This window comes from Diplotaxodon limnothrissa, linkage group LG7 (assembly GCF_057381915.1).
Source record: "Diplotaxodon limnothrissa isolate DT_005_m linkage group LG7, D_limnothrissa_male_GT1.1, whole genome shotgun sequence".
In the NCBI taxonomy this organism is placed as follows: domain Eukaryota; kingdom Metazoa; phylum Chordata; class Actinopteri; order Cichliformes; family Cichlidae; genus Diplotaxodon; species Diplotaxodon limnothrissa.
The window spans coordinates 60,820,490-60,848,415 of NC_140602.1; the positions used below are offsets into that span (position 1 = coordinate 60,820,490).

The 27,926-nt window shown below is 42.8% G+C and overlaps 1 protein-coding gene across 2 annotated transcripts; it reads left to right on the forward strand.

Annotated features, from left to right (window-relative positions):
- zcchc14 (zinc finger, CCHC domain containing 14) lies at positions 1–27,734 on the forward strand. 2 transcript variants are annotated; one of them, XM_085360100.1, is made up of 15 exons: positions 1–1,320; positions 3,450–3,674; positions 12,021–12,249; positions 12,878–12,883; positions 16,823–16,893; positions 17,035–17,106; positions 17,544–17,608; positions 19,370–19,542; positions 21,123–21,159; positions 21,269–21,782; positions 21,923–22,020; positions 23,428–23,525; positions 23,838–23,990; positions 24,224–25,468; positions 26,095–27,734. In XM_085360100.1, exons 1-15 carry the CDS (start codon positions 826–828, stop codon positions 26,148–26,150), a joined length of 3,537 nt encoding a protein of 1,178 aa, XP_085216226.1. In that variant the 5' UTR covers positions 1–825; the 3' UTR covers positions 26,151–27,734. The 2 variants fall into 2 exon arrangements, with proteins under 2 accessions (XP_085216226.1, XP_085216225.1); XM_085360099.1 differs by lacking the exon at positions 12,878–12,883.
- Positions 27,735–27,926: the final 192 nt, after the last annotated feature.

A 27,926-nucleotide genomic window follows, 5' to 3' on the forward strand; every position in this document is an offset into this window, starting at 1 on the left:
TTCATGGCAGAATGAGAAGAACCTAGAAGTAAAATGTGCACCAAATTCCTTCATGGCTTCTTTAAAAAACGCCTCCAGAGTCGTCAGTGAGATTTCTTTTTAATCCACAGCTGCTTTTGATGAGGTAATGTCTAAGAAATGTTCTCGTGGTATTTCCACTGGTAACCAGCAGTAGCTTCGGGATCTACTAGTTGTGTTTACAAACTTGAAATCCGGCAGTCTTTGGCTGGTGCCCGCGGCTCCTCGTACAAGTTTTGGGAAGCCATGAGGACGGTGGAGCAACTCTACAGGAAGGGCTTGTTGTTGTGCCTTTTGGCTTGGCGGCTCGGATCAAAAAGTCTCGGTGTGTTTGAGGGTATCATTGAATGGGGCGGTGTGTTTTGATCTCGCTTGCCTTTGTGCAACCACTGTTTCTGAGCCGTCAGGGGGTCCGCGGTCCGACCGGCGGAGGGGGACACGGCGGAGGGACTCTGGGCTGCCGTGCTCCGTGGTGAATGCAGACCAGTCCACTTTGGCTCCATGTGAGACGACTTTGGGGAGATTCTGGTTCGGGAAGGCCTGCTTAGGTGTCGTCTCTGCTCCGACAACAAAGGAAACGACTGTTGCTTGTTAAATTTCACTCCTGCGGCCGCTCTCAGACAAACACCGAGAACGTTGAAGTGGCAAACAGCCGCTTAAACCTAAGTTGGTAAATTAGGACTGAGTTTGCCAACGACGCCTGCGCAATTTGTGCGCACACCCGAGCGCGCTCCCTTCAAGTCGTTTTTAAAGTGAATTCTGTAGTTACTGTACCGGTCCACATACAGTGTGAGTGCGTGTGTGAGGATGGTGGAGAGCCAGAGCTGTGTTCACAGAGAGGGGGTGTACCGCTGGTTCTCCTCACTCAACTCAGCCCAGAGGGCAGAGTTCCTGTGCGGCCTGCTGGACCTTTGCGTCCCCATCGAGCTCCGTTTCCTCGGCTCGTGCTTGGAGGACTTGGCTCGCAAGGACTACCACTCTCTACGGGATGCGGAGATCAAAGCCAACAACCCCGTCGACCTGTCGGGCCTTACCAACATCACAGATGAGGTGGTGCGCAGCAAGCTGCTGGTGTCCCTCGCACTGCTCGGTTCAGACAACCGGGAGGCTGCGGGGGTCCTGTACCGGACCCTGACCCACATAGACACGGTGATCAATAACTACGGCCTGGCGCTGAACGATGGGAGGACAGAGGAGCAGTTTCTGCTGCTGTTCACCATGGCATCCAACCACCCCGCCTTCAGCTTCCACCAGAAGCAGGTGCTGAGGCAGCAGCTCAGCCAGATCCAGGACATCCTGCAGGTGAGAAAGTGCACCTATAACTCCTTCAGAGGGAGAGAAATTAGTTGGGGAGGGGGATTCACACTTTATTTGTTTACAAGAGTCGTATTTATTGGTAGACGTGTCAGAGGAAGTTCTGGCTTGATTGGCAGATGGTGCATTAAAACAGCACAGAGTGTGATATGAAATCGTGTGCCAACTTTTTTGGCAGACTGAGAACTGTTTCAAGAAACGTTGGCAAAACATGCTGGGATCTAACTTCTGGAGGGAAAATGCACAATTATCAGACAGGAAATGAGGCTATTTCACTTGAATTCTCCCACTTAGGTGCTGACACAGCTGTTCAGGAGGTTCAGTTTATGTATCAGATGGAAAAAGCCTGCACAGAGGAAGAGACTTTCAGTGAGATTTTTCTGTGGTTCCTCAAAAAGAGGAAGTGAAAGGCACTTCAGAAAACAGTACCAAGTTTGAATGATATAACCCAAATACATAACGTAAGTCCAGTTGAGGGATTTACTAAGATCCTGTGATTATCCACTGCAAAAATAGTTAAACAAGATGAAAATGGAAATGCAGATCACCTCAGCTTCGCCATCCAGGGTTATTACTGGTGCGTGGCCAGAGGTGAGGGTTTCTCTTCTGGTCAGAAAAGAAAGTGTGATTACAGCAAGTGAAACACCAGCTGGTTACAGGTGTGCAGCACATTCATGTTACCTATGCAGCAAATTACAGGTGAGATACTGTAAATGACAGGCTGCCTGTGAATGCCACAGACCTTGGTCTGTGCTGTTCAGTACTGAACAAGGTAAATTACATGGTTGTAGGTGAAAGCAACAAGTGGTGGGTTATCAGTGCTGAATAGATTGAAGAGGAGCTACCTGTGCTTATTTCAAGCTCAATATTTTCTTTCTTTCTTTCTTTCTTTCTTTCTTTCTTTCTTTCTTTCTTTCTGTTTTTTTTTTTTACTTTGCTTCATTTAAAATTGAAGATAATCTTTAATCATCTGAAATGAGCCGTTTAAAATCTCTTTAAGCTATCTCTGCTGGGATTGGCTGTCCTTTGCAAACTGAAGGTTTTGAGGAGCAGGAATTAGTTTATCGTTTTTAGTGATAACAATGTTATTCTCTGTCGCGAAATCAATCAATGTAGAGCAGTGTCACAAACCACGGAAGCCCCAGAAAAGTGCAATCAAACGATGAGTTTATTAACAGCCCGGAGAAAACATCAACATATGTCTTCTGACCAAAATACATGTTGTGGACACTTATAAAGCAGTGGGGTACACGCCCCCCCCATGGCGTCAATGACAGATTAAAATAGGTTCCAGACATTAGTCACAGTTAATCGTACATCTTTAATAGCTATAAGCAGACATACAACTTCTCTTTTCTATAACACCTTCCATACAAGGTAATAAACTTCAAGCCCTCAGGGTCTCTGAGGCTAATTATTGACTCTGATTGTCTGTTACCAAGTAGAATAAAATATATTAAGACACCAAATGAGTTGAGGCCTCAGGCCAGACACATTCCTAGATTATATGTATTATATTTACTATAAGCATGCATTGCAGTTATCCTTCTATGTTCTAGTTTCCCTCAGCATGTATCACCTGGACAGTCACGCCAGTGAAGCTTAAAACTCTTAATGAACTGAACATCAACTCAAAATAAGCACAGATATGCAATGTGTATAAAATACTTCTAACCGTACTTGTAATAAAAGTTAACATAATGGAAGGATCCTCAAATGGACATCTTCAATAAACAACTGTAATGCAGTATCAATACTGTGAGAAATATTATTAGATGAAATAATGCTGTGAAGAATGTTATTAATGCAGGTATAATGATGCAGATTATATGGCAGCAATAAAAGAATTTCTGTATCTCCACATTCTCTCAGAAAAATCTCACAGTTAAACATCTCCTCCCAGAAAAACTCTTATATATGACTAAAATTTAATTTAATTACTTCCATTATGATGGAAAATCTCCTACAAATAAGCAGGAGGGTAGTTCCACATTTCTTTTTTGTGTCCTGTGCAGACCAGAGATGAATAGATAAATGGATCACGCTGTCACTCAGCATGTTGCAGGTAGTCATATTTGTGCTCTTCACCCTGGTACTGTGTGTGTTTGTTGTTCCAGGCAAGCAGTGGAGGAGGAGGAGGAGAAACTCAAGCTGCAGGGCCGAGCGGTGAACGAGCTGCCATCTGTTACGCTCAGCCGCATCACCACTATCACCGTCAGTCGGTGTCCCTGCCTCTGTCCCCCTTGTCTCCCACTGCCTGCTCCCTGCCTGATGCCAGCGCTGCCTACCTGCCTCTGTCTGCCTGCCAAGCTTGCCTCACACACTGCACCTGCTGGCACAAGGTAGGAATAGTTTAACACTACACCAAGCTTCAGTTCAAACACAAAATGTATTTGAGTTTGTTTTTGGGGGGAGGGGGGTTTTGCCTCCAAACGCGAACTTGTCCTTGTAAACGCCTACTTAACTATAACTTTCCATCCATTCACTTCCGGGTGAGGGATTTACGCCCTGGACAGGTCGCTAGCCTGTCGCTAACTAATTAATGATAAATGTTCTTTTTATAAGCACAATATCAATCAGATTTATATCAACTTGTTAAAGTTTAAACATTCAGCAAATATTTATTTATTAACTTCAGCAATTGGAAATAAATATAACAGTCTTATTAAATGCAGCTTCAGGGTTCATCATAGGAATGTTATTATTTTGACGCTCAAGGCATAAAATATATCTTTCATGTTGAGACCAGTCGAGCTAATCCTAGCTCGTTTTCTTTGGCTTGATGTGCCGGGCTGTACACATCAACCCTCATACACACTGTGAGCTGAACAAAGAGGGTGAAAGCTGTGAAAGAACACGTTACAATATACAGTTTCTTAATATTGTGCTAGAAAAATGGCAAATAGGTTCAGTGAAATACAGTATATAAGTCAAAAGCAGAGTTTGTATAATTTTAACAGGTTGTTTGATATGATCACATTTATTCTTTAACACAGACTGAAGTTGGCTGCCTTTATGTTGAATTCTCGATGATCCCACACTGCTTCATTAATGTTGTAGCCTGGGCTCTGGGGAGGCCAGTCTGACTGATAGTGTCCCGTTGTGTGTTTTTTGCACTTTTACTTTTTTGAAGCTGCAGATGCTTTCCACATGGCATTGCATGGTGGATCAAAATCTGACTGTCCTGTCTTCCTCCCCTCACCCCCAAACTGGTTGCAGCAGACGGTCGCCCCTCCTTAAGCCTGGTTTTGATGAAGGCTTCTTCCTGTTAAAAAGGAGTTTTTCCTTCCCACTGTCACCAAAGTGCTTGCTCATAGTGGGTCATTTCATTATTGGGGTTTTCTGTCTCTTTATCTTGCAATACACAGTATCTTGAGGGTACTGTTGTTGTGATTTGGCGATATATAAATTGAATTGAAGAATGGCTTTGTCACAGCCATCCTCCACTGAGAACATTTCTGATGCTTGTCAAACAGCTGAAGGGCCAGATGCATCTCTTAGGTCTTGTTTGAGGTCTTTGCTGGATTTTTTCTTTCAGTTTTTTAAGGACATGACTTTCAGATACTGTTCGTCTGGTGTAGATGGCTTTTTTAGGCCTGCTACTTATTTTGTCCTCCACCTGTCCAGGTTGCTCAGATTTTCTGAGGACACATAGCACACCATGCTGAGACATGTCATGTTTTCCACTAGTAGCTCTCACCTTGTTTGTGAAAAAATATTGTTTTATGCCCGTCAAACTCTGTTGTCTTTGGCATTTTTTTATAGAGTCAACTAAATAAATGGGAACAAATAACGTGAAAGCCTGGAGAAATACTGTTCAACATCACTTTAAAACATGACAAGACCGTCTAGCTCCTTGGAAGCAAAATATAAAGAGATGAGGGGGGTGGCTTGAGACTTTTGCATAGTAATTTAAGGAAATCAAGCACATGTGTTATCAATTTTCATGTCAGTTATATTCTAGTTTTCAAGTCAGCAGGACAAGGAGTTTGAACCGTCAACCTGGCTTTTGAGGATGGACCAAACCCCATCCAGTGACAAATGATTAGAAATTGGAAAAGTGCACTTTGTGTAAAACAAACAGTATCTCTTAACAACACTCATAAAGCCATAAATATTGTATATTGGTGCTAAAATGATTACAAGCATGTGGTCTGTCAGCTTGGATGTGTTGCAATGAAAGGTGGAGTCTGTTGGAGGAGATTTCCCAAAATGGTTCATTAACCAGCTGATACAGTAACAACTGAGATAGTGTTGCAGAGATTTGAGGGATTATTTTGAAATGAATCATAAATGTGTAGTTTGGGTACTTTGTTTCTTTCTTTCACACACACACACACACACACACACACACACACACACACACACACACACACACACAGCATACGCTCTCTCAGAAGCAGGCAGACACTCCGTTTTAAACATGTGTAAGCACTGAAGGGAAAGTACCCAGCTCAGAGAGGAGCGTTTGTATTTAGTGTTTTGTTGCCCTTGGCTCTTGCTTAGTGCAGGTCAGCACATTTCTCTATGCTGAAATCAACCCTCTGTGGTGTGTGTGTGTGTGTGTGCTTCTCCAGTGAATCCCCAGAAAGTTATAAATGCTCTCTCCCTCTCTCTCTCCCTCCTCTTTTCTGTTTCTCTCTCTGTCTGTCTTTCCTTTTCTTGGCGCTCTGAAGGGAATGATGGCGTTTTATGTGCATTATCTACATTATAGCAGCTTTTCAGCTGAGCCTGCTGCTGCCTTGTGTGGATTGCCACATGTGACACAATAGCTGAAAGCAGGGTTTATGCTAGCCACGATGCTAGGAGCACAAAAACACGTAACCACTACCAAATTTCCACATAATCAGTGGTATGGGAAAATGCACAAAACCTTAACTTAAAGCTCTGATCTGCACTAATATGAGTTTTCATTAAGAATTTATTAATATGTAAAGGTTATGGCTCTAATATACTTTGGTAACTCTTAAAAAGAAACAATAAAAACCCCCCAAACAGTACTGCCTATTAATACAGCTGCTGTACACTCATAATTAATACAACAAAACTATTAAAGCCAGTTCTGTACTTTCAGTTTTACAACTGCACAGCATAAGACTGCTGTTCTGTCTTTATATCTATACTAAACAGAGACTTAATGTGTTGTGTGTTCCACCTGGTGGGTGGTTTATTGATTGATGCAGTGTTAACATAGATGTTGCAGGTTATTGCTGCATAGGAAGACTAATATAGTGAATTAATGCTGTGCACAGATTAAATAAGAACTGCACTGTGTCTGCTGAGCTTTTGAAGCTAAGCCTGCCAGCATGCTCTTGGGGCTTTTGTTGTCACATGACCATTAGTCATGTGACGCTAACTTGTCAGCCATTTTTGTGCACCACAGTGTAGGGTTCAAGTGATTAAAGCCCCAGTAGCAAAGGGCTAGAGACCAACTGGCAACCGCTGGTTGCTAGGGAAAAATGTGCATTTTTCTGCAGACTGCATGGAAGATGCAGACTCTTCTGCAAACTACTCTCTAAATTGTGGCGAAACTGAAATGTGCGACACATATAAAGATGGAGATTGTTTGCCTTCAAGGTAAGAGTAGTGCCTTTTGAAGGCGACCTGTCTCCATTTTCAGTTTACATCACAACTTTTCAATTACTACTGCGCTGCCAGCAAACTAGCTAGTGCTAGTGGGTGTATTCCATTCAAACTGGAGGCAAATCGTGGCAGTCTGCTAGCAAGCACAAGGAAGCTTTTGGTGCAGCACCTTTATTCCAGTGATCGTGTGTTCCAAAACCTATTTTGTTTTTATTTATTCTTTTAGCTCTCATCAACTTTACTTCCAGAGGCAGAATTATTTGAAATAAAAAAGACATTTTAAACCAATGCATGCTACAGTTCTTTGGTGTGCTTGACATCAAACTTCAACTACATAATTAACCACTAGTTGGTGAACCTGAAAGTCCATACCATGATTATTTATTCATTTATTTATTGTTACACTGCATAGATTTTATCCTTGTAGTTTTAGTTCAAAGAGCTTATGTGAGCACACTGAAGGACTTTACATGACCTACCTCTGCTGCCATGGCTCATTTCTTTTCTTTTAGTGCTGATGACAGCCCCTTTTTCTTCTTCCTGTCATTGGTCCAAAATTCCAAACCATCCAAGAGTGTTTTGACACTGGAAACAAACTAAACCCTGGTTCAGTTTGATCCAGCTCTTTGTCAGTCTCAGGATTGGCTGTTTGGTGCCTGATGGTCTGTGGTAAGTTTCACACCTATAATTTTCAGTTCATGCCAAAGAAAATTCCACACTAAGCGAGTTAGGTGTGAAAAGGCCCAAAGTGCAGCTTTTATCATCTACAGAGAATAAAGCTAACATGACTCGGATTGTTTGCAATCATCAGGTAACTAACTTGTTGCTCTTTTGTTTACAACTTGATCTACTGCCCCCAAGTGGCCAAAAATGAATGAAGCTTTAAAAACAGGATTGAATTTAATGAATGTTTGTTGGGAAATTCACAGAATGCACAGAAAAACTGTTATTAGTGAGATTAACAGCATTTCTGCTTTTCTCAACTACACATAGGACAGACCTTAGTGCCACTCCAGTATTTTCCTCCTCCAGGATTTAAAGCCAACTTTCATGATCTCGTTTTAACACAAAGCAGCTGGATTCTGAGCAACTCCGGGGAGGGAGCAGTGGTCGGGAATTTGATTTTCTCCAGCAGGATCCAGCAATTGCTCATTGGTATAAACAGCAAATGCAGTATGCTGCCCACATCTGGTGGTCCTGCACAGACCTGAATAATTGCCTCATTATATGAGAGCTTTATACGTCTATAAAAACAAAGCTAGTGTCAGAATTAACAGCAGAGTCGAGCTGGTTTCTGAATGCAGGGGGAGGAGGGGCAGCTGTCAGCTCCCAGTCTGAGTTTTACAGTTTTCAGGAGGGTGTTTTTTTTTTTTGTTTTTTTTTTGTGCTACTTGCAGCTTTTTTGAATTACTTGGAAGGTCTCTTTCCACACTCCTTGTTTTTCTGCTTTCCTGCCTCATAATCTTGCTTATTCTTGTTGTTCTCGTGAGTGCTGCTTTTGCTTCTTGTACCTCCAGTCTGAGTTTCCATCCCCTCACTTGCAGTCTGCAGATGGAGCAGAAGTTGGCCGAGTAGCATGCGGATGTGGCAGTAGCACACTTAATTGTTTTCAGATCTACCGCCTGTTTGATTTTAGGCTATAGTATGTTTTGGCTTTTTCCCTTTGAAGAATCATCAGAGCATATCAGCTGAAGTCTCGTAACACTAATCTTTTTGTGTTTCATTTTATGACTCAGCATTATAAGGGGAATTTCCGAGGAACCGGGAGACATAACAGCAGTTAAAGAGCTGATGCTTCCCACTGTTTTTTTTTTTTTTTCACATTACTGTACTTAAAATGAACTTCTCATGCTAATTTACAGTTTCACATTTTTATTCTGGGATTCTATCACAGTAGCTTTGCATGATTCACAGTTCAAAGTAATCCTTATTTACCTCATACTGGAACCTCAGTTTATCCTCCTTGTGAAACCAGAACACACCCTCCCTCTGATTGGTTTGAACAGGATGTGGGTAGGGCCCGAGATGACCATGTTGTAGATAGCCCATCTAACTGACATCATCCAGATCCAATACTAGAAAAAAACAGTTTAGGGAACTCAGAGGCCTGAACAGCGATTACTGATTGCCTGTAGTTTTTCATGTTTGTCTGCAAATATTCGCTAACTACTAGTCGGGCAATAATAAATCTGCAGCCAACATGTTTCATAAGGGACAGCTTTTACTTTGAAGGTGAAACGTCTTCATATCCAGTTTCACTGCAGCTTGCAGAGTAGCTGGACAGTGTTTGTGGACACGTCTGTAACTCCCAATCAAATTGCAACTGCAGCAATATGCTAGTGACCAAAGGAATCACAAGGAGGTTTCTGCCACCCATTTGGGGAATATGTCGTTTTCCTTAGCAACAGGTGGTTGCCAGATCATTAACTTGATCCTACATTGTCACTATGATTGTCACATGTCCAAAAATGGGGGTCAAGTTAATGTTGCATTGTTTGTGTCTGCAAAACCTCAAAATGACAATTCATGGGGAAGTTTTTTAATATAATTCTATACAAATGGATTGATTCTCTGATTCAATTCATTAGCCATTAGCATTAGCTGCAGCTTATAGTAAACTAGGTAAACACTCTATGAAAGTATAGAACAATCACTGGGACCATTTTTCTTATGAGTACTTCTCCTTTTAGTGCATTAATACATTTCCTGGTCATACTTAAGAAAAAACCTTTATTTGTAACCTTATTTACCAAATAGGACTTGACCTCAATAAGGGCTACAGTGTTATCCCATTAAATGGATTTGGATGGTTCTCAGGGCATTTTTATTGAATTAAGTTGGTTAAGTGAAAAGTCTGATGGGTGTTTGATCATCCCGTCAATTCAGACTTGAAAATACTCCTCCTTGGCCTTAAGTGCAGGACCTTAAAATAAAGGCGAGTGTGAGGGTGTTAACTGGTTTGTTACTACACAATAACTTATTTTACTGGGAAGAACGACTTAACAACAGCCTCAAGTCTGGTGATTGAACTTCTGTGACTCAGTTATCTTCAGCAGCTGTGAGTTCCCTGCTTTGTGTACACAAAAGAATAACGTAGTTCTCCAGCTAAACACGTAAACAGTGCATTATCCTGACAGACTGCAAAGCTGGTTTTGGGCTGGGGTAATATTTCATAACCGCGAGGGTTCTGCTGGGATTCACAAACTGTGTTGTTTGTGTTCGAGGCTGACAGTTTGTAGCGCAGGAATGGTGCATGTTAAAGTTCTGCTTTCACCAAAGCATGCGTTAACGTCACCTTATAAACAGCAGACTTGGTGAGGATCTGTTGTAATCATAGAAATGTTTTTCCTCTCTTTTTCCATAAACCTGTAGGCAACCTCCAAAGCTAAGCTGTAAACCCATCATTAATTTGTTATCACCTTATAACATTTTTACGACTAGCTTGTTAGCACAAATTCGCCCGTTTTCACGTCCAGCAGATGACATTAGCATGAGCATCAAAGGCCATGTGATGAAGGCATGTCTAATATTTATTCTGTTTATCGGGGTTGCGTTGGTGTTAACCAAGTGCAGCCACTTGTGTTGAAGAAAATGACCAACATGGAAATGCCAAAACTGCTGTTCTCATAAACACTCATAATTTAGCCTCAGTTCCCTGTGAGGGAGCCTTAAAGCTGCTCGTAATTAGCGTCGCACAGGTTTCATCTTGTTCAGCTTTGGTTATGCCAAGAGACACTGTTCAAAATTTGTCTGCTAAGTTTTGCTAGTAACTACATTGTGTTTTAAGCCTGTTTTTTCTTTTTTGGTAGCCTAAAATAGCATCCCCGCCCCCTTGGTTGCCAATGCTACCGTTAGCCAATAACCCTCCAACTCTATGGTCTCTTACAGATATTGTCACCTTAGACTTGAAAAGCAAATATGTTGATGGGCACAGACTAAACTCAAGGCTTGTAGTACACAGTGGCATCGGCCATTATTTATATACAGTCTTAATATATCTGAAGCAGCTCCTGAGGCGAACGTTACACTCTTTAACTTCTTTGTCCTCCCTGCTATTTGTTTGCAGATTCTTAGCTGAAAATGGCTTCCTGCCATCCCTGTAAACTACTTCAAAATACTTTAGAGTTGGGTATTAAGTCTCTTATGCTTTCCCACTTAAGATAAGCCCTTTGATGTCAGACACAATCACTTCATCTGTTGTTCATCTGAAGTATTTATCGTTGTTGATTAAAGTGGCTTTAACGAGTCTTAACTTAGTTGACAGTCTTGGCTTGCATTGTGGACTTTGTTCTGAGGCATTCAGGACATAAAGGTAACTAAACATAACTGAAATGACTTTTACCAGAAAAACTGTTTTCATAATAACTTAATAATCCATATGTGACCAACATGCAATAGTTTGCATGTTGCGGAGTAGCTTAGCAAGCTTTGTTTGGGCGTCTCTCGTCATAGCAGTCGTAGCAGCAGCTCAGCCAGCAGCTCCAGTTTAAGTAGATGTTTGGATGTCAGCTCTTCCTCCCTACTACTGCCCCTCGAGGGCATTGCTATAAATAAGAACTCCCTCTCATTCGACGGGCCTCGTTAAATATTGGTTTGCTTGGCGCTGCCAGATCTTTCTCCTCACTTGGTTTTAGCATCGTGCCAGCCGCTGGAGAGAGAGCATCGCTCAGAGTTTGTTTGCGCGGCGACAGCACAGAGTTTTAAGCGTTGCATCCATCTCGATGCTCGTCGAACGTCGTGTGTTTTGTGAGCCCGTGAAGGCGACAGCTCAAGGGAGGGGGCGTTGTGAGGAAGCTGATTCACTGTTTGCTTTTTCAAACTTCTAATTTGTCAGTTGAACTCTGTTTTATTTCGCTGTGTATCGTCTGAAAGAAAATATATAAAGAAAAAAAGCTACGAGCTTCATCAAATAAGACCGAAAATGTGTGGGTCATGGCAGTCATGTGACAGTGAGTCATGTACTTTCTTTGGTAGTAAATTATTGTCATGCTTCAGTGTGGTTACCAACCATGGCTAAAGCTGAGGAGTAAATATTTACCCGAACTGTAACTGCTTCTCTCTGATCTTCGCTCTGTGGTCGTGACCTCTCACCTCTGCCCCTCCAGAGCCAGACCAGAGAGACCGGCACAGTATTAGGAGCTGCTTTGGGACAAGGAGACCAAACAGTCAGCCAGGACCTGACTTCTCCCCACCAAGAACTCCGTCCTCCACCACCACCTCCTCCTCCCCCTCCTCCACCACCTCCTCTGCCGCCCCCTCATCTGCCTTCTTCTCCACCTGCTGGGCAAAGTCAGGATGCGGCAACTAAGAGCCAGCAGGGGAATTCTGGAAAAGGTGAGCCGGCATTAATAAAAAGTTGTGTTTTACATTTCTAAATTGCCCAATTTCTGACCCACTGCATGGATTTAAGAATATGTATGAATATATTGCCCCCTGGGTTTAACTGGGTGTCACGCTATACACCCAGTTAAACCCAGCCAAACAAGACGTGACATGCTGGCACATCTAAACACTTTGACTGCACTGAAAGAATGCTGCCCTAAGGCTCAGGTGTGTGTAGGCTGCAGTGGAGATGCACCTGGTTTCAGGCTCGGGTGGGCGGTACTATCGCCAAACGGGTAGAAAAAAACATTTATATTGTGGTAAAACCCAGCAATATATCCTTCTTGCGCATCCTCTTCCACAAATATGTTTATAAAGATGCGGAGCAGATATGATTAGGTGTAAGAGACTGTGCACGCTCACAGGTTAGCAGCTTGTCAGTCACGTTGGGCATGCCCTCCTTTATGGTGCTTTCTCCCTCTAGTGGGGACTTGAATTTAAAATGTTTATGTCATGTTGTCTTGAATAAGACCTTAAAATACCGACTGAGACCATAAAATAATCAGGAAAGTGTTTCACAGGAAGCTGGGGGAGCAAAGAGCTGTCGTACAGTTTTAAAGCCACATTGTCACCCAGTGAGCAGCTGGTGTGTTGGGGTGTACGGTACGGTTTAAGGTGGGATGAATCTCTACAGGGCGGGTGCTCGCCTCTGTCCGTAACACAATACTCAACTATCTCTCTACATCATGGTCACACCACATAGCTGTCACCAGCAGAAAACGTGCACGCACACACACCTAGCATACACATACTGTGTGTGTTCAGTATACTTGCAGAGAACTGTGCATATTTCCACACACAGTGAAACCTTCCCTGTTATTTTCCCTCTGCATTTTTTCCACTTCTAGCCAGACGGAGTAGGCCACGTGTTGGTTTGCAGCATGTTTTCTGGCTCGCACAAAAAATTTTTTTGCAACTGTAAAGTAATAAAGACCGAGAGGCCACATGAAGGATATTTATCTGTGCCATGTCTCCTCAGTGGATAAATGAGACTCTTCATCGGGACGTTGACACTGCTGGGTTTCATGGTTCGTGCTGCGTGTGTGTGTGTGTGTGTGTGTGTGTGTGTGTGTGTGTGTGTGTGTGTGTGTGTGTGTGTGTGTGGCAGCCCAGATTAGTTTGAATGGCAGGCCTTCCACAGCTGCTTGTCAACTCACTCCCGACAGAGTGATGAGAGATGCGCGACTCCTTTATCTCTCTGTATATTGCTCATGTCTCCTCCTTCCTCACTGCTTGTCTCTGCACGTAGGTGCAGTTTCAAATTGTCCTAAATCAATACCTGAAGGCCTGGCATGTAGAGAGACACACACACACACACACACACACACACACACACACACACACACACACACATGCACCTCAATGTCTTTTTCAACTTTTTCAACCCAATTCTGATCTAACAGCGGTGGAGCAGCTCTAACCTGCCACTGTGCCTGAGGCATGTATCCACAACAAAAAGAAGACCAAAAAAACCCAACATGTGTGCACATATGCAAATATTCAAAGCATTATCACAGAGTTTGCCACAATTTGAATTTGCTTGGAGAGAGATTCTTTTTTCTTTACCCCTCAGCTGTAAAAGGTTGGTGGGGTATTGTTGTCACCCTCCTAGTCGGGAGGTCAGCGTGGACACCCAAGTTTGTGAAAGCAATAAATCGTGAACAACGCAGCGTGAGAGTTTCAAATTGATAGCATGGGTGTATCTGCTAAAATATGTGTGTCTAATGTGTGTTTACTAGGAGCTCGCCAGTAATTTAACATTTTAATTTCACATGAGAAAATGACACCTAGCTAATCAGCTACCCTGAGGCCATTTCAGTGTTGTGTTCTCCTACTGGATATAGTCCTCGATATTATACAGCTTCCTCTCCAGAGATGTAAATATCATCATCAGATGGAGAGTTCAAGTGTGTGTGCAGATGTCCACATGTCTGCCAGTGTTTTTCAGGACCAAACAGACTCGTCTGCAGAGACTTTACATTACAATGAAGCAAGTCCCCAGGTGATGGGCTTCAAGTGGTCTTCAAAGAAGTATAACAGGAATAACTGCTTGGCTGTTTTATCTCCAGCTGGATGTATCCACAACAGAGTATAATCAGGTGGAGAACTGGTTCGTATGGTGCTGCATGAGCTCACCAAGCCTGCAAAGCACAACAAGGACTACTGTCGCCACCTGCAGTCCAACAGCATGGAGTTACAGTTCCTCTGCACGATGAAAAACTCACCGGAGAGTCAGCTGCTTATATTAATCTGTTATCTGTTATTTATTTGTCAAGTAGTTCATTATTAAAGCATTTGCGGGGGAAGCTCTTATAAACGGGGAGTTTTTCCTTCCCACTGTCGCCAAGTGATTGCTCAAAGGGGGTCGTATGATTGTTGGGGTTTTCTCTGTATTATTGTAAGGTCTTTACATTACAATATAAAGGACCTTGAGACCTTATTATGATTTGGCGCTTCATAAATTGAACTATATTATAAGACAGTATTCATAGTTTATACCTAATTTATGGATAAAATGAGTAGAGTTATATTTATTATTTGATTGGGCTCAGGAATGACCCCAATTTTCTGATAAAGAAAAGCAGGAATCAGCCTAAATCAGCCTTAATCAAAATTAAGCTCAATGCAGTATGACCCAAAACGAGTGAATGATTGAGACTCTAGTGACCCTTAAAAAGACGTTTACGTTTCAAAACCTGAAGTGACGTCCATCTTTTATACTCTCTATGATTAGTATTATCACTGAGGCCAGCTTTACTGTTTTTTGTGTCAGTGTTTTTTAATGCAGACAGCATGTGGTTAGCATTGTTGCCTCACAGCAAGAAGGTCCTGAGCTTGAATCCACCAACTGGCCTTTCTGTAAGGAGTTTGCATGTTCTCCCCACGGGTTCTCTCTGAGTACTCCGGCTTCCTCCCACAGTCAAAAGACATGCAGTTAGTGGGTTTAGATTAACCGGTGATTCTAAATTGCCCATAGGTGTGAATGGTCGTCTGTCTCTATGTGTTAGCCTTGCGATAGACTGGCAGCCTGTTCAAGGTGTACTTATGACTGCTGGGATAGGCTCAACCCTGATAAGGGGAAGAGGATGGATGGATGTTTTCAATGCTGATGTGAGGCAAAAAGATTTACTTACTGTTTAATTGCAGTATTTTTGTAAGCATTTATCTTGTTTATAGTAAAACCAGCATCATACTTGTGGTTTTACTTTAAAAGTCTTTATTGTCCACCTCTAACTGGGAGTTTGTTTAGCTTATGTGGAGTGAAAAATGGAGTTTGGATTTAATCCCCTGATTGAGGCATGAACAAGGTCTTAGAGTATTCACTGGATGTTAAATCAGAGCCCCAGATTCTAAAATCTCAGAACAAATCGGACCAAAACCGAAAACCAGTAAACAGTTCGTAGGACTCACCGTCAGAAAATTCAGGCCTGTTGTCTTATTCTCCTTTCTGTCTGAGACATCTTAGCCAAGGAGTGTGGTTTCTTAAATGAAGAAAATTTAAGTGGTTGCCTCCTGCTCAACGCTCAGGACTGCACGCTGTCATCTCACATTTACAATGGAAGGTTTCTCTTTACAACTGTGGGATAACAACTTAATTCTCTTTAAATAATGGAGTTGTTACACCCTGGTATCTTTTAATAGGAAATAGTTTTTGGGTGCTAGTGTAATGAAAGCATTTTCTATTTATATAGAAAATGCTGCACAAATATGTAACACAGATGCTGGCACTGTGGAATATCAGAGGCTTTATAGCCTCTGATATTCCACAGTGCCAGCATTACATATTTGATTTGATGCTTGGACTCTGGTAGATTCAGTTATTCTTCACATAACGCTGCAAATATATTCATTTTCTAATTATACGAATTAAAAGAAAAAAGAAAGAAACTCTTCACATTTAGAAAGAGAAGAAATGTTTGCTGTTTTTGATTTAAATAAGCCTCGCTGACAATAACTGTTGATTAAATTCTTGTGAGATAGTCTTTCTCATTTCACCACTAACTTTCTGACTATTAGTTTCACTTTTTTAAACTTTCATAAACTGGACTAAAATCTAAAGTAGCTACAAACCTTCCTATAAAGAGATGATAACACTTATATAATGTTGTACAGCGTTTTACTTCGTTTTTAAGCATTTAAACGTTTCATTGTCGCAGGGGGATAATCTCTTTTACAACTTCATACAAAGAGAGCTAAAAAAAGAAAGTAGTCACAGAGATTTCTCAGCAATCTTATGCTAAACTTCTCGCTACAACATTCACCCCAACCCTTGACCTTTGACTTTTCTGCTGAGACAATGTAGTTAACAGGCCCAGTGACACCATAGTACTCGAAACTGCTTCACCTCTAGCTTGTCATTCTGTCCTTTTCTGATTCATCATGTTGCGAGAGTAAGCTCTGTTTAAATTCCTCTAGGCCATTGAAACCTACAGTATCAACCCCGAGTGAGTGATGTGTTGAAGCAGCTGTCTCAGATATGTGACATGTGGTTAATCATCTGCGGAACGATCTGTGCTTCTTTCAGCGGTGATTGAAAGGGTGGTGCTGAAAGGAGTTCCTCACAAGCCTGAAGACTCCAGCGAGTATAGTTTTGAGGTGGGTACCTTATAAATATGAGTACATGCCGGCATGTATTGTTTGACTCCTAACTTTTTTAGACTTTCTTTAAATATTTTTCCCCCTCATTTCCCTACTCCTTCACTGCCTTCTTCCCATTCCTTTCCTCTCCTCCTCCAGGTTAGCTGGACCAATGGGTTGGTAGTATCTGTTGTAAGAACTCAGCAGGAGGTAGCAGAGCTGCTGACTCAGGTCAGGACCAACATTTCAACACACGAATGAAAATGAGCCCGAGTTACATTCAGGCACTTTTTATTGCACAGTAAAACTAATATGTGTCTCAAAGTGAGTAGGAGATAGAGCTGCTTTGTTTGAAATCAAATCAAATCAATCATTACACGATTGGTGTAATTCTAGATTTTATGGTAAAAAATGTTTTATGTTTTCTCATAAAACATGATAAATATCGTATTTTATCATTACAAATCTTTTTGTGATGTTTTTGTGTTTTTGAGGTGCACATTAAACCTTATGAGCCTGACCTTTTCCAACTGTGCCTATAAATTAAGAAATCATCAGCTGCGATTGAACAGTCAGGCATTGCTTGGTATCATCAGCATAGCAGTGTAATGACACAAAGAGCTCTATTTACTTTGTTTTTATAAAAAAAAAAAATGTTTCTCACTTAGCTGTCACGAGCATTTCCTGATGGAGTGGAGAAGTTCCCGCCTCAGTCCATGGAACTGGATCCCAGGTTAGTCCCAGAACCCCCATCCTTTTGAGGTGGTGTTTTGTTTGTTTCAGGCCGTGTCCACACTAACACATTTTCGTTTGAACACCATTTTCGCGTCACCCGAAAGCCTCGCGTGTAAACGGAGGCTTTCGGAAACAGTGATGCATTTTAGTCATATGATGCAGTCATGTGACCAATCAAACAAAGATAGCGGAGGGCATTATACAACAGTTGTTTTGTTTGCTCTCAGTTTTGACAGCCCTATTAAAGATTAATATCAGTCTGTACATGCTCCAGATAGCTTTTCTTCAAATTCTTTAATTCTCACTCGCTTTTGCAACTTTGTACTTGCAAAGTTACTCGCAGCAACAACTCCACCTCATTGTCAGTCCATTTAAAGAACTCTGTGCTTTTCCTCGACATTTTGCGGCAGAGAGAAATGACACAGGTCGAATCGTCTTACATTTCACGCATGCATAATACAGGAACGTAAGCGTTTTCAGTCGTGTCAGTGTGGATGAACAACTGTTCGAAAACGATAGTAAATGACCTGTATTTATATAGCGCTTTACTAGTCCCTAAGGACCCCAAAGCGCTTTACATATCCAGTCATCCACCCATTCACGCACACATTCACACACTGGTGATGGCAAGCTACATTGTAGCCACAGCCACCCTGGGGCGCACTGACTGAGGCGAGGCTGCCGGACACTGGCGCCACCGGGCCCTCTGACCACCACCAGTAGGCAACGGGTGAAGTGTCTTGCCCAAGGACACAACGACCGAGACTGTCCGAGCCGGGGCTCAAACCGGCAACCTTCCGATTACAAGGCGAACTCCCAACTCTTGAGCCCCACGATAGTGTGGATGCGGAGCGTTTTTAAACAAGAACGCCGTTTTCAAATTTATCAGGATTAGTGTAGACGTAGCCTCAGCTTACAGTCTGTGAGAAAAAGTGTGATAATTCATATCAGCTTCAGAAGTTACAGTGAGAAATTTCACACTTTAGTGTAATCCAGCTGTTTAAAAGACCTTCAGAAGCCTGGAGAGCTATTGCCCAAGACTGCTTAAAATACAATTACAAGAAAGCTTGGCTCCTTGGAAGCAAGATATAAAGAAATGAGGGTTAGCTCAAGACTTTTGCACAGTATCTTACTTTGGTTAGCAAAGCTACTCGTGTTAAATTAACCTTAATGTATTAGAAGTACTCTTACAGTATAATCCATCACTATGCTAGCCTAAACAAGTCTTGTGTGAAGCATTGCTATGTAAACTCTAGTTTTCCAAATTCACATAAAATACTGGCAGCACTTCAGGATGTTAACATATTGTTAATAGATGATAAGTGAACGTCTAAACATATCAACTTGAAATCCTCGTACAGATCCAAATGTTTTGCATTCTGGCTTTTTATTGTCTACAAAAACATAAACAATCTCCTGACATGGCTCAGTGCCTTTTTAAAACTCAGTCTATTGTTGCACCTGCGCTTGAAAGGCCCATCAAGTTATAAAGTTTTGTCCTCTGCTTGTTCTTCGTCTCACTCTTTCCTGGCAAAACTGCTTTAAAGGCACCCTGTGGCTTTTTCTTATAAACAGACCAGAGATATGTTTAGATTAGAAATGTTAGGTCTGTCTGTACAAATATAGATTTTATGTTAAAGTTTCTTCCTATTGCAGTTAGATATATGCGTTTGTTTAAATCTGACAGCAGAGCATCTATTCCTTTAGCTTTTAATCTACTTCCCACTTCATTTCCTTTTCTTTCTGTTGTCCCACTCAGGTGTCTAACAGCCCTGCCCTGCCATGTCCTCCAGCACCAAAGTGTCCAGCTGTTCTTTACCTCCACCAGGCCTCTCTCACCCAACTGTCCCTCCTCACCCCTCTCCTCCCCACTTGCATCCTCACTACCAACCTCTCCTATAGCTCCATCCTGCCCGTTCACCTCCAGCTCCAGTAAGTCATTATTTCATTGCAAAAAAATTATAGCAAGCAACAGAGATATAAAGGAGGAGACATTCTTATTCATAGACGATGATGAAAGATCAAAGGCAAGAACAGCAAGATAAAAGATATTATGCCTGTGTTCGGTTTTTGGGGATGAGAAAGGAATGAGAGGTAATGGAAAGGACAAGGCTGCAAGTCTGAGCCCTGGTTGGTTGTAGTGAGGAGGTGAGACTGCAGGCAGGATTTTCAGTGTGTGCCTCTGAGGTGTTGGAGGGCGCGGACGCAGTCTATTTTAGTCCGGTGTGGGAATTCAGCATGGCATGTTTGTGTTGGGAAGCCTAGAGTGTGGTGACCTCATGTTGCTGTGTGTGTGAGTGCTCGATCTATTAGTGTGACTTCATCCCAGAGGGTATTTATAGCCACCAGTGCAGTGTGTTTCTATGTGTGGTTGTACTTTGTGCATGTGTTTATTCCTCTGTGAGTGGGTATCAGACTCACAGGAGAAGCAAGGCTAAAATGAATGTGTCCGGTTTTGCTCCACAAACACACCCATCAGTGAATTCTGCACAGACTGCAACAGTTGGAATTAGCTATAAGGACATGTTTTCACAGCATTTCTAACATTTTGCCTACATATATATATTTAGTCCATTCAGGTGCAATCAGAAATGTACCTACACTCGTCATGGGCATGAATGTTACGGTAATGTTGGGGCTTTTAATGATTCCTTTGAACTGTTCTGCTATGGTGGGATGATTGTACAGCATACATCTTTAAAAAAACTGTTTGAATTTATTCTGGATTTTTCTCTAATACACAGGCTCAAATATATACATACACTTGTATTTGCTTAAATATCCTTTGTCAAGTTGCACCTTGACCTTTGGTAGTCATCAGCAAGCTTCTGGTATTATTCTGGCTGGACATTTGAATATTTTCTTGGTAGAATTGGTTTGAGAGGTTTGATGTTCACCTGCTTGATCCATTCCAAAACCAGTCTCGGTGAGTGTTTGGGATTAGTGTCCTATTCGAACACCCACTTGTGTCCAAATTGCAGTTGTTTTGCTGTTGAGAATTTGGAGGAGGCGCTCCATTATTCCATCCACTTTGTCCCAGTATCACTGGCAAAACAGCCTCATAGCATGATGCTACCACCACCATGCTTTTAAATAATGTTCTTAGGTTTATAAGTCTTACTTTTACTCCTTTAAACATACTTCATCATTGTGAGATTTGCCATTTTTTTTACTAAATTCAGTGAGTCATTTTAACTCAGCTTTATCATTATGGCTGTTTGTGCATATAATACTGATTGTTCTCATCGTTCTCTAATTTTATTTTATTTTATTGACCTGCATATCCGCTAGCTCTTATTTAAGATATTTGTTGTATCTTATGCTTAATATTTTTTTCTGCTGTAACAAGTGAATATAACTATTTTGGGATAAATAAAATAAATCTTATATATTTACTACTTAAATGTTCGCCCAGTTGACTGACATTTCAGATTTTTGTGGACTGTTAGCCTCGTGTTGTGTGACTATCGCCTGATGGTGATGATGGTTTGTATTGTGAATCTGTTGCACAGATCTTGGCTGTATGATGCAGTACAAAGGAGGTAACAGGTACGAGTTTTGCCCCTCTTTGACCTCGTTGCATTAAAACACATCTACATGTACAGTCTTAGAAGTGCACTTGTACCAACGTCGCTCATTGGCTCTTGCTGTCTCTCAGGGTGGTGTACAGAGTGGCCAGCGTCCAGCCCGTCATCAGCACCCACAACTCCATCTTGACTCGCTCCACTCCTCACTTGTCCTCCCTTTCCTCCCCTCCTCTTCCGACTCCGGCTCTCCTACCTTCCATTCCTCCTCCCCAGCACTCCCCACAGCTCTCCTCTCTCCCTCCCCCCGTGCCAGCCCTGCCAGCACGTGGCTCTGCAGGAAGCGGGGGCGACAGCTCCTCCCAACCGCATCCTCAGCATGGTCAGCTTCATTTATACCCACAGCCCTCCCAGCACCACCTTCATGCACAAACCAGCAGCCAGCCCAGTACGCAGCCTCAGACTCTGCACCTGTCCCATTCCCAACCATCGTCCCATTCACATTCACAGTCCCGCTCCCAGTCCCATAATCAATCGCTCTCCCAGTCTCAGCCTAATACGCCAGAGCAGAACGGCATCCTGGACTGGCTCCGCAGGCTCCGCCTCCATAAGTATTACCCCGTCTTCAAACAGCTCACCATGGAGGAGGTGGGTACATCTTTAGATTACATCACGTTGTGTGTATAAAACGTCGTACTCCTGTGCATGTATAATGTATTTGCATATTTCTTGATCAACGTTTTGATTCTTTGAAAGCTTCTGAATTTGTTCCTCTGTATAAATTGCAGTTTTTAGCTCTGACAGAGGAGGACCTGAACAAGTACGACCTCACCCAAGGAGCAAAGAAGAAACTGAAGACCCAACTAGAACTCCAAAAGTCTGCAGAGTAAGGGCAGATAACAAAAATTCTGTTTTTTTGTCTTTAAAAAAAAAAGAAAGAAAGAAAATATTTGAGAAGTCACTCAGATTTGTCACAAACTTGTCTCTCTACCATCTCCAATATTAGTATACAGACCGAAGTTGGTTTGTGTGCTTGTGGCACTGATAGTTTTGATTCTGCAGTTCAGTTGTTTTCCAAAATCACCTCTTTGACTTGACTGATGCCTTACCCTGTTTAACAACTGGCAAACAGACTGACCCGCTGCTGCTCTCCCCGGTAAACATCCTGCACCAATGGTCCATACAGCATCAATGGTTAACCAGCTGAGGATGGGCCGGAGAGATAAGATGTGTTTTACGTGCAGAAGCACAAAAACACAGGCTCTGATTTAAGTACACAAGCATCTGAACTTGCGCACCCCGGATGCACACGCACACCTGAGCGTGAACTTGTTTTCTCTCAGCTGTGTTTCCATTCCCAGAATCAACAGGTTCCCATTAGGCAGGCGATTTGTGTATTTGCGTGTGTACGTGCTTGAACAAGACTCAGAAAATGGAAAAGTTCCTGTGGTGATTTTCCAAAGAGATAGTTGTGTTTGTAGAGGTGCAGCTGAGACCCGAGGAGCACGTTAAGTGGGTAATGTCTCCCCCATGTGGTCAGTAAAAGACACTAGTTGTTTTTGTAGCACAGAAATTGCCTGCAGTTCAGCTGGGCACAGCAGGGGGCGCTTGTGAGATAGTCCTTAATAAATAGGAGTGAATGAAGATCTATGATTAAAATAAGTGCACCTGCTTCTAGACAAAAATATTCAGCTTTTATTTTTGTTTTGTCGAATAGAGCACAGATAACAGAATTTAAGCTGGAGTCCTTTATATTTTCTTTCAGTGAAGCTTAGTTAAACGACAGCTGAAACTTGTGTGTAAGAAGCAGCTAGCTGGGCTATCAGGAAGTTGCTGCTCTCTACTGTTCATGGCTGAAATACTGATTCAAGATGCACACAAGTGGCTCAAGTTGCTAGGATGTCCCTAATGCTCACAGAGAGAATATTACATTTTTGGTGTGGGAACATGATGGAAAGAATTTCTGGTCAAAAAGAGCTATCTAAAAAGAAGTACACATGGGAAGCTGCATGTTTCCTTTGTTTAAGGATCTCAGAAAATACTTCACTTAGTCCACTTATGATGGCACAAAGCCAATGAGTCAGTCGGCTTTAGGTCTTGACCTCTCTGCTCATGGCTGCTGGTTTCCTCAACTGAGTCTTGTTAGACTGTTACCGCCTGGGTGTCTAGTTAGCCACCGTATGTGTCTGTTTCATTGACCTTTAATAAACACAGTATAGTACATACTTATCTTAAGTATTCGCTACACTTGATAAAGACTGTGTTTCTGACTCGAATGCTTGCGTGTTCCCAGCAGGGAGATGAAGATGGAGAAGCGGCCGTGCAGTGGCATTGCCAGGGTGACGCCTTCCAGTCACATGGGACCCTCAGCTCACTCCACCTCCGGTGCAGGTAAGAGAGCAGGGTTGTTTCCAAGTATGGCCAAATCACTCTCAGGCTTCAGATTGCTTTAAATGTTTCCCTTTTGCGTCTTTATGATGTCATAGTGAGGGAGTGTAATAATATGGTCATCACGAGCTGCCGACCTGCTCTTCTCTCCAAGAAAATTTGGTTTCAAATTCAAATCGGTTTCATAAACGTGCTCCAGAACTATGAGGTTCCATTAGACATGTACTAGATATAGATAATGAAGCAGACTCACTTCACTGGACCCAGGAAGGATTACAACAGTTCAGAACTGAACTGTATTCAAATGTTTTGCAGGAGAACTGCGAGTGGAGGTGGACGCCGTGCCGCACCACCACCCTGTCTCCACAGACAGCAGCTCGTCCTCGGGCTACTCCAGCTCTTCCTGCTCCCCTCGCACCCCACACAGTTGCGACTCCACCTTTGACAGGACCAGAGACATTCACAGACGTACGTTTTTATCTCACGACTGCAGAATTAATTCAAACCGCGTCAGCACGATTTACGAAGAACAATTCTTAAAGTCTAGATTGACGTTAAGGAGAAGCAGGTCAACAAAATTAGAAATAGAAGTTTGTTAAAACGATAAGATCAATGACGCAAAACTAGAGACTTTTGCTTTTTCCATACCGTTTATATCCAAATATATATGCAAATGTTATATAAACACAAATCTCTTTCAGGTGTGTTGGCTCCAGATACAGCAGGAAGTGGTCCAGAGAAGGATCGGCCCTGCATGTTCATTCTGAACTCGACAGGCTCCAGTCGCCCCACAGCCCAGGTTCTGCCCGTCCAAACCGATCCAGCTCCTCCTCTTCCTCCCACATGCTCCTCCCACCTCCCCTTCGGCCTCCCGCAATCTGCTTATCATCCACAGGGCGGTTACCCACAGACGCTGCTCTCCCCGGTCTCAAACCCAGCACGCATCCTCACCTCCCCTCGCAAGCCAAGGCCCCCTCCGCTGGCCACAGAGGACCGGACTAAGCCGTTGGGCTCGAGCCTTCCTGTGGCCGGTGCAAGCTTCAGTTCAGGGCTCGGGGTGGGGGCTGGGGTGGGGGTAAGACGGGAAAACCTGTTCTCCAGGGTCAACATGGATGGCTCGTCTGGACTCCAGGACTCTGTGGTTTGTCGTGGTCTTGCGGGAGGTGGTGTTAGTCTGATGGTAGAAACCAGCTGCGCTCTGACCTCCACCTCCAACAGCCACCACCACGTTTCCCACCCCCCTGTCCACTTCCACCTCTCATCCTCTTCCTCCCCTTCTCCATCTGGATTTTACTCTTACCCCCCTGTATCCTCATCCTCCTTCGCGTCTTTCTCCGCTTCCTCCTCCTGCACCTCCTCAAAATCCGCCTCTCAGACTGGCAGCTCCAGTGGTGGAGGTAGCTATGTTCCCATGGCAACAGCAAGCACAGTTCCTGTGGCTGCAGTCCCGGGCAACACTTACTACCCACCCCAGCATACCTCCAGCCCCTCTCCTTCGCCCTCCTCTGCTTCTTCATTGGATCAAAGTTCTGGTCACAGTCCTTCCGTATGTGTTTGCAGTTCTTGCGGTTGTCGAGGGAACTGCGGCGCCTACGGGGCGTTCCCTGGATACGCCACAGCCAGCTACCTGCAGCCGTTCTCAGCCGGGCCCTCACTCTTCACCCTGGGTCCTCTGCTCCATCTCAGCCCCCTGATAGCATCGTCCAGCAACGCCGGCACAGGCGCTGCACCATTCTCCTACCCAATGATGGTACCGCCGCCCCTCTACCGCCACAGCCCGCTGTCACATGACCAGCAGCAGGGGTTCGGCTTTTACCAGCCCCATGGCATCATGGGAAACAGTGGGCAAAAAAGGACAGCAGGGAACCTGTCATGTTATAACTGCGGTGCCCACGGACACAGAGCCGAGGACTGCAAACAGCCACCCATGGATGCGACACAGCAAGGTGAGTCAGTGAGTACGGAGTGTGAAAAATACCATATTTAAGGTGTGATATACATTTATAAATGCAATTGGCTTTAAGGACAGTACATTTGAGAATATAATAACTGATATTTCTACTTCATTTTGTATTTAAATATAAAATGTTTGTTTCTAACAAATTTTACTTCAGTTTTCAGTCGTTTTCTTCACACGATTTAGTTTGCAAACTGTGCCCAAATGCACAAAAGTATAACAATTATGCAGGAATTAAAATGGTGAATTTGTAAAATGAATTATAGGTATTACGAACTTTAATTTGAATGTGTAATTGGATTAACTGAAATGATGATGTGTAATATACAAAAGTAAAACTTGACCTGTTTAGTGAGATGGAGTTCTTTATTTCAGTATAATTTAATATTTCAAAACAGATTTTGATGTTACTAAAAATTAAAATCTGTTTTGAATAAATTTCTCATTCATTACTTAAAATTTTAAGTCTAAAAACATATTTGTGACTTCATTTACATATTTTACCCACTTCCTTCATAATGTCATGTGTCCATTATATAATTTTGAACCCTTTGGGATGCCATAGATTGGGACATCTCCAAGGCATCACTTTAACAACTCTGCTGTGTTTCTCAGGGACATTTCGCTTGAAGTACACACCTCACTCTGACAGCAAGGACTCAGGAGACTAAGCAGCAGAGGCGGCTTTGGATTTGAACTCCAGACTAAACTGTACCTCGTGGTCCTGCTGAAGCCAACAAAAAAACCCCAAAAGGGACAGGAGACAAACACAGACTGCATGAACTGGAAACCACCTTCAGCAACTGGAGATCTAAGAGGAAAACTGGTGTCTGTTGTGCATCTTCAGCCCGAGTCTGTATGTAAAGATGGAAAATCTGATGGTTGATGTAATGTGCAACCAAAGTAACAACCAGGGGATGAACATGTGGTATTGAGTGCATGCCTTTTTCTCAGCACTGCTGGCTAAACATTATCACACAGCACTTCATCCAAGACTACCAAAATAGTTTCTTTGAAGCGTATTGTATCACGGTGATGTTTGAGTGTTCATTTTTCCATTTGCTCAGTTTGTTTTGATTTTTTAATTAGTTTCTGAGCCACCTGTTGGCCACTGTTCAGGAAGTGTACACAGGAACTTTCTGCACGAATCTTCTAACACATCTTGAGGGACTTTGGCATTTTTTTCAGGAAGTTAAGTTTGTGTTAAATGGGTGATTCGAATGGTAAGCAAACGACCCAACCAGTGTAGAAGACGGGCAGTTCAGATTCTGCTGCAGTAAAGTTGCACAATGGAGGTGGTGGTTGCTGGGCTACGTCAGAGCAGATCTAGAGGGAACAGCTTCACTTCCTGCAAACCCAGGGGAGCTAAATAGGTAAAATAATTATTTTCACCTGCTTCTATACAAAGAAGAACATGCTTTATTTTAGTTTTCACAAATGCAGCATTAATAATATGCCTGATTGAAGTAAACTGCCAGTTATGTCCTCTAGTTTTTTGTTTGTTTGTTTTTTACAACGCTGTTGTTTTTACCCATAAAATGCTAGCACTCTGCTAATGCATGCTGATTGGTTGACTGAGGACTCTCCTAAAAGAAAGTGTTGCTAAATAACTTCTTCTCCACTGCTGGCTTGCCTTAAATCAAAATGATGAACGCCAAAAAGTGTCTCAAAGTGCCGAGACCTTCCTAATGGGGGAGAAAGGGATTTTACTAATAATTAAACCCATATATACAAAACAGAAAATGGAACGATATCTAAGGTTTCAAACTGTTTTATGAAAAACATGGTGGAAACATGTTTACCCCTCATATGTAACATTTTTGGGTCTGTAGGCTGCTGTGAATTCTGGACTGCCTGGAAAGCATCTTCTTTCTTCTGGTTGCTTGATGTTTAAGAGCACTGTGCTTAGACCTCAATACCATGTCTCCACCCCTGATGGGTACTGCACAGACTCTGGTTGCAGATAACATCACCATCACTCAAATTCCATGTTAGTTGGGCTTTTATGCAGTGGCATGCATTGGGGACCTGTCAGCCATTTTTATTCACTTCTTGGCGATCTGCAGCCTTTCTACCTCTGAGCATGCCAGAGGGCGAAATGACCCTCTGTGCACAAATGCAGCAACGACAATCAGAAAATATCATGTGGTTTACATCAGGACGAACATTCAAAGTGCCAATTTTCTCTTTTCATAATTGTGGTGTAAGCGGGAGTTGTTCTTTTGTACATTGTTTGTACAGGTCTAAGTATGTCGAGCATGTTGGAATTTTAAGAAAGCAATAGGAAGTGCTTCTGTGTTCGGGTCTTTGACCCGGTGGGGTTGGGCGGGTGGGAAGCTGCTGAGCTGGACCCAGAGCTGCACAGACACAAGGACAGCTGGTCCTTCAGATGAAACTCTCTTTGTACCCCTGGAGGGCACAGCACAGGGATGTGTGGGGTGTTTATT